The 7188-nt window shown below is 39.0% G+C and overlaps 1 protein-coding gene across 1 annotated transcript; it reads right to left on the bottom strand.

Annotated features, from left to right (window-relative positions):
- Window positions 1-5156: 5156 nt before the first annotated feature.
- On the bottom strand, window positions 5157-6392 carry LOC138898187 (uncharacterized). Its single transcript, XM_070184229.1, has one exon. The coding sequence runs from the start codon at window positions 6390-6392 to the stop codon at window positions 5157-5159; it is 1236 nt and encodes a 411-aa protein (XP_070040330.1).
- Window positions 6393-7188: the final 796 nt, after the last annotated feature.

A 7188-nucleotide genomic window follows, 5' to 3' on the forward strand; every position in this document is an offset into this window, starting at 1 on the left:
ATATTAGAATGAACAATTAAATGGATAGTTCACTGTTGGCTTGTCTGACGGTGACGTAGAGCGCCATCACGGCCTATAGTGGGAATTGGGTCGTGGCACTTTTCCTACATACATTTCATTCTTACTAACTACAAATTTGTCGGAACAAAAACACACTTAAAGTCGTTATTGTCTAGAAGTGATGTCGAGACGAAATTCTTCTGCATTTCAGGAGCATGAATGACATCATATAGAGTCACAATCTTGATAGAAGTCATCTTTAAAGTTATCTTGCCCGTTCCTTCAATTTTTTCAGTAGCAGAATGTGCCATAAAAAATGTCTCATCGGGCCTTGGGGGAGGATAAAATGTAAACAACTCCTTGTTAGCACAAACATAACGAGTGACCCCAGAATCAATCCACCATTCTCTAGGATTTCTGACCAGACTGCATTCAGAAATCATGGAACACAAGTCATATATTTCTTCATTCTTCTCAATCATGTTTGCTTGTCTTTTCTTTTTGTACTTCTTTGGTGCACGACAGCCAGCAACCTTATGTCCAACCTTTTCAAAATTTTGGCAATTACCTTTAAACCTTTTTTTGCTCGGGTAATTCTTTAGTCCACATGGCTTCTTTCTCTTTTAGCTCGTTGAGGCTTCCTCAATAATATTTGCTTCCATTATTGTTGAGTTTCCATGAGTAACGACCCGACCGGTCATTTTTAGTATTTACATTCCATTCCATTGATTGAAGTCTTGAGTAGCTTAATATTATGTATTATGACTTGTTTGAATTGTCGGTTTTGGTTTTTAGGTGATTCGGGATTGATTTGGAAGAATAATTCTGAACTAGAAATCTTTAAGTTGGAAAAGTTGACCAAGTTTGACTTTCGCATATTTGGAATCAGATACATTTGGACTTGGCGTATGGTCGGATTTGCATTTGGATGTTTCTTGAAGGTTTTGGCGTTACTTGGCGAATGTTGGCAATTTGAAAGTTTGGAAAGTTCATAAGTTTGACCGGGAGTTGACTTTAATGATAAGGGGTTTAGATTGTGGTTCCAGGAATTGGAATAGTTTCGTTATGTCATTTGGGACTTGTGTGCAAATTTGAGGTCATACCGGGTTGATTTGACATGGTTCAACACGAGTTTTAAAAGTTGAAAGTTCAAAAGTTTATTAAGTTCGATGAGGTGCAATTCATAGTTTTGATGTAGTTATATGTGATTTGAGGCCTTGAGTAGGTCCGTGTTATGTTTTAAAACTTGTTGGAATGTTCGGACGGGGTCCCGAGTGGCTCGGGGCACTTGCAGACGTGTTTCAAACCATTTTTCTTCATGATTTCATTGTTGGTTTTTAATGCCTCAATTATTCTTTGCGATCACGAAGATGCAGACATGATCGCATAAGGTAAATTCTAGAGCTAGGAATTTTTTGCTTCGCGTTCGCGAGAGATAGAATGAGTTCGCATAAGTTATGGGGTCTTGAGCATCGTGTTCGCGAATGAAGAATCACGGTCGCGTAGTGTTGATACTGGCCAAGTGGGGGTTGGAGAATTCTTCAAACGTTCGCATAAGATAGGTTGTGTTCGCGAGGCTTTAGAGTATGTGGTCATTCACGTGGCTAGTATCGCGAACATAAGAGTATTTTGGTTGCGGTAGTTAAATGGGTTGGACTCGTAATTAAATGGGTTGACAAAATTTGTGAGTTTGTCGGGTTTCGAGGTGCGAGCCCGTGTTTGACCTTTTGGTTGACATTGAATTATTGATTTAAGATTCATTCTTTATTGTTTAGGTTTGCTTCATATGACATTATTTGATGATTTTGAGTTGTTTTTGGCTAGTTTCGAGCCGTTAAGAGGTCGATTTGAGCGGGATGGCACTTCTAGTGTATCGACTTGTTTGAAGTAAGTGTCTTGCCTAAGAATGTTGGAGGAAATTTTCCTACTAATTAATATTGTTTGCTACATGCGAGGGTGATGCATATATGAGGTGACGAGCGTATATGCATGTGTCGGGGATAATCATACTTAGGGATAGATTATACCATTATTTGTGCCTTGTAAGATTAAGTGACCTTCTTGTTTCGCGTTTTACTTGATTTATAGATTAAGATGAATATGAAGTTAAATGCTAGAAATCATGATTTAGCTTATTATAACTTGATTAAAATTTTACTGACTTTTGTTGAAATTATTGATGTGCTAAATTTGGTCATCATTATACATAATCACAAATACAACTCTATGACCGTTATCTTTGAGATATTGAATTCTATACTTGAGTTGAAGATCATTGTCACAACCCAAAATCCCACCACATGCGTCGTGATGGCACCTAGTCTCTAAGACTAGGTACGCCGATTTTCTTTTAAGACAAATTATACTACTAGGCATGCCTAGTAGCTATTTTATTAATAATAATAAAAGAAAAGAAAAAAAGAAACCACATATGAAAAGTACAAAACAAGGGGGACAATAGCACCAGTAGTATTGCCTATATGCCTTGGCTATATAGTCACTCCTCTGCGCCTCTCATTGCCTTATGATGGCAGCCTCATGTAGAGGATCATGGTGTAGCTGCCGACAAAGTTTCACGAGGGCATATAATCTCATAGCCATTTGGATATCTTTCCAAAGGCATAGGACTAAAGCAACACACACTGGGCTAAACCTTACCTTACTATTCCTATTGAGGCATAAAATAGCCTCGCCTACTAGCATGCATGTAAAAAGTAAGAACTAGAAAGCACCAAATATTATATGATCATCATAGAGTTTATAACATACTCTCTGATGATATTACAAATGACTATACTAATAAAGTGATAGAATAAAATGTAGTATGAATTAAAGTCTTGTCCCTTCTTACCCAAACTTGTAACTTCTTCAAATTGTAATTCCTTTTCATCTTCTCCACAACTCTTCAAAATGTCTTCAAAATTCATGACTTCTCTTTTGAACTATTAGATCTCGTAGATGTAGTTGGGGCTACTTGTTTTTGTTTTGCAACTCTCATTGGAAGTCGCCTAACGTTTACTTCCTCATTCAACTTGCCGTCTCAACTCTTCTTCCTTGTATGGGTCTTCTTACTTTGTCCAATATGCATAGGTGATAAATCACCTTTTTGGCTGCCTCTGCCCGGCATTGTTGCAATATTGCATCTTCCTCTCCATCCTCATAAACATCCCTTCCAACGTTCACTGGAAGTGGCAAGCTTTGATCAAGACCCTGTTTCATCAAGACATTCCCATCGTGTGTATTGCCAAAGTTGAATTGTTTTGTTGTAATTCTATGCCTTGTATCTTGTTCCTGTTCTTACCCACACGACCAGTACTAAAAGCAGAAAGGTTTAGCGAGTTTACAGGTTTGGAACTTACCATCGCGTCTAGTAATTTTTTGTCCTCCAAAGTGATCAGTGGTGCATTAACTCCTGCTACTGCTTTCCAGCCTTTGAAGGAAATAATAAAGCAGCTGACATGGTTGCATTTTGTTGCTGTTGTCCAGTACTCGACAGTGCTGCTGCTAATTCCTGTTGCTGTTGTTCAGCGTTTGAAGTTGATATTACAACATCTGCCAAGTTTGCAATTTACTGCTGCTGTTCAATAACTGATGGTATTGCTGCATATTGATCCTCCACAAAGGTAGCAGCTGGTGTGATTGTAATACTCTGCTGCTTCCCATGCCTAATTGGTGCTGCATTTTTCAACAGAAAAGCACTTGTTGTGCTTGTTCCTATATGTTGCTGTCCAGTTTTAGGCACAAATACTGGTGCTTCTGCATTAAGTTTGCTGCTGGGATTTACCATCGTAGAGCTGCCAATTTTTGGCAAAGATGGTGAGCCAACGGAAAGCACACCCTCATCTTCATTATCTTGATCATCTTCCTCAGTCGAGTTCCCAGCATACTCATCACCCCAGTCCTCTTCATCATCATCATCCCGTTGGTCTGCCCAGAGCTTAGATTTGATAACCATCCCCCTCACATTTGCCTGTGTAACTTTGTTGTTATTTCCAGAGGACAGCATCAACTGCCCTGGTTCACCTCCATATTCACCACAGGACTCCAAAGATTGTGATGGTACTTCAAAAACTGAGGTGTTCAAAGTGACCATTAGTTGTTTAACCATATTAGTATTCATCATCATTGCATTCTGGGCCTCTTTGATGATTTTTTCCACGCGAGGGTTGGAAAAATGCAGTGTAGGAGTATTAGAACTGTGTGCCTCGACCTTTTGCGCATCAATAGGAACTATGTCCTTCGAAACAATTTGTCGACCACCTGTGTTCTTGGAAAGTTGCTGTTGTTTGCTACTGCCTGGGGATTGTGGTTGCCTATTTTTTGGAGTTGTGTTCATCATCATAGCTGCCTGGGCATCCTTTACCTTTTTAGCTAGCTCCGGATTGGAAATATGCAGTGTTGTTGTAGCTGCAGCAGGTATTTGACTGGCCTCACCAGTGTGATTATCAACAGTTGCGATCTCAAGTCGAGCACCTATGTCCTTTGCATTTTTCTGCTGCTTTTCACTACCTGTAGAGCTGGTTTTTCCAGCTACTGATCGTGACTCGTCTGTTGCTCCTTACTTTTAGCCTCCTTCGTAGAATGCTCACCCTCATTCACCAAAGCATCAAAAGAGTTCGAAACTCCAATGACTTTTGATGGTACAATCTGATTTTGAAGACTTGGAGTTTTCTTCTTGCTAGGTGATTTATTCACCACTGTCCAGTTGTTACTCTTTGTATCTGATTTGATTGGAGTTGTAGCAGATTGCCTTGGAGTATTAAGTAGCTGCCCCTCCACATGCACAATTGTATCCTTAAGACCTGATGGCTTTTCAATTAGTTCATCAGGTGCAACAGTAGGTCGTTTCTCCCGCACAACTGATACCTTCTCCTTCTCATGTGCAAACTGTTGTACATTACCTTCCCCAGCTTTTGCATTTTGCACACCTTGAACTTCAGAATTTTGTGTAGCAGCTACCCCCAACTGCCCAGCACTTTTAACCTTAGGATCAATTGTTGCTCGATCAATAGTAGGTTTCAAAGCAACAGTAGGTTTCCAAGCCCCAGTATTAGCTTGCACAATTCCAGCTGAATTTTCCATATTCACAGCCTTTGAAGTTGTAGCATCTGCCCACTCCAAAGCCTCAACACCTACATGTTCATGCCCCTCATCATTCACAAAATAGCTTTGTAACTTGCTGCATTATCATCTTGTTCACTTATAGCAGTAATAGGTCGATCACCTCCTCCTACTGTCACTATATCACTGCCATTCCCTGGATCTTTCAACACCCTATTTCCTATTTCTATAGCCATAGCTTGAGACATCCTAGCTAAGGCACGATCGACAGGAACAATAGCAACATTCTTTGAGATCCCAGAATTGTTGAAAATCTGCTGCTGTCCAATGTTTCTGTTATCTGCTGAATTTAGCACCATTAGTTGGCCAGCTCTTTTTGCATTAAGATATTCCCTAGCATCACCTTGTAGTTTTTCAATAACTGGACCATCTACCTCGACCAAATCATGATTTCCTTGAGATGTTCCCACTGTTACTTCCTCTGCCATCACCTCCTTTCCTGCTTGTTCCTTCATCACTCGACAAACTTTTTCATCATGTCCTTGATGCTTGCAATAAGTGCAATATTTAGGAAGATTATCATACATCACCTCCTGGTAATGCACGATAGTTTTAACCGAAATTCTATCCACAACTAGTAGCTTAACCTTTTTGGGATGTTTGTCCAAAAGATAAAGTATAACCTTCACCCTCGTTGCACTAGGTCTAGTTCTTTCTTGTGTTGCCTTGTCCACAGCAATATCTTTACCCACAACTGAAGCAATAGACATTAACAACCTATTCGCAAAACAATTAGGCGGCAAACCTAGAAAAGAGATCCACACAACTGCCATGGACGTTTCCTCTTTTGGATTGAATCCTAACGTCCATGGAAAAGTTCTGAAAAAGTATTCATCACCTTTGGATTTACGATATCCAGTCGACCTTGATAGAAACTGAACATAGTCATTATAAAGATCGAATCTAACCAGCAGGTGATGATATTCAAGCTGTCCGACATTGCCGCGACCTTGCACATCAAATTGCGATGGAAAATTCTTTCGAATCTCCTGTAACTCAGGTTTTCCATATGAAAACTTCACTACAACTGCTTGATTCACTCCTTCTTCCCTTGTTAATTGATTAAACTCCTCCATAGAAAATACTACCGTTGATTCTCCATGAACGAGCTTAACAGGAAACAACTCGACTTTGGACGAAACTGCGGCAGAATGTTTTGGATGAAGCTGGGTAGCGTAGGATTGTTTTGGATTAGTGTTAGGGAGTGTTTCATTAAGGTTTTGGATTGCCTCTCCCACAGCCAAAGGCTGGGGAGAGATCGCAGCAGCCATGGCTGCCCTAGTTCACTCAAATCGCGCGAGAGAGAGAGAGGAGAGAGAGCAGCGGCCGTTTTTTTTTAGGTAAGCCAATTTCAATTACATATTTTGAGTTTTTTTATTTTTTTATTTTTAATGAATAAGTAATCAAAACTAACATCGGAACAAATATAAACATATAACCTCCCGAGACTGGTAGTATTGAGTCACGAAATATAACTGAATATATGGGATGATCAAGAGGACCGAATATACAATACTGTTTAATTAAAAACTAACAGTACAATGAAATGAAAAGATTCCAAGGGACTGCGACGACCAAGAAACTCTACCTTGAATTCTTTTGATCCCGCTTAAACTCTGCCCAAGTCCGATATTTTCAATACCTGGCTCTGCACAAAAATGTGTAGAAGAGTAGTATAAGTACACCACGATCGGTACCCAGTAAGTATCAAGACTAACCTCAATGGAGTAGAGACTAGGTACAGTCAAGACACTCACTAGTCTAATAACCTGTGCAATATAATATACAAAATAATAGGAAACAAATAACAATAAGGGCAACATAAAACAACCAGTGATATGCACAGTAAGACAATAAAATCACCATTAATATCACCCAACAATTGATAAATACAATTACACCCATTTAAATTAAGTTCTTCAATTAATTATCTTTCGCATATAATTCTTACGAATAAAAGTTTTTTTTCAAATATAATTTCCTCAAATAAACATCTTTTGAATATAAAATTCTTTCATATAATTCTTTTTGAATACAAATCCTTCGAAATAAATATTTTGAATATAA

The sequence above is a fragment of the Nicotiana tomentosiformis genome, chromosome 8 (genome assembly GCF_000390325.3).
Source record: "Nicotiana tomentosiformis chromosome 8, ASM39032v3, whole genome shotgun sequence".
Classification (NCBI taxonomy): Eukaryota; Viridiplantae; Streptophyta; class Magnoliopsida; order Solanales; family Solanaceae; genus Nicotiana; species Nicotiana tomentosiformis.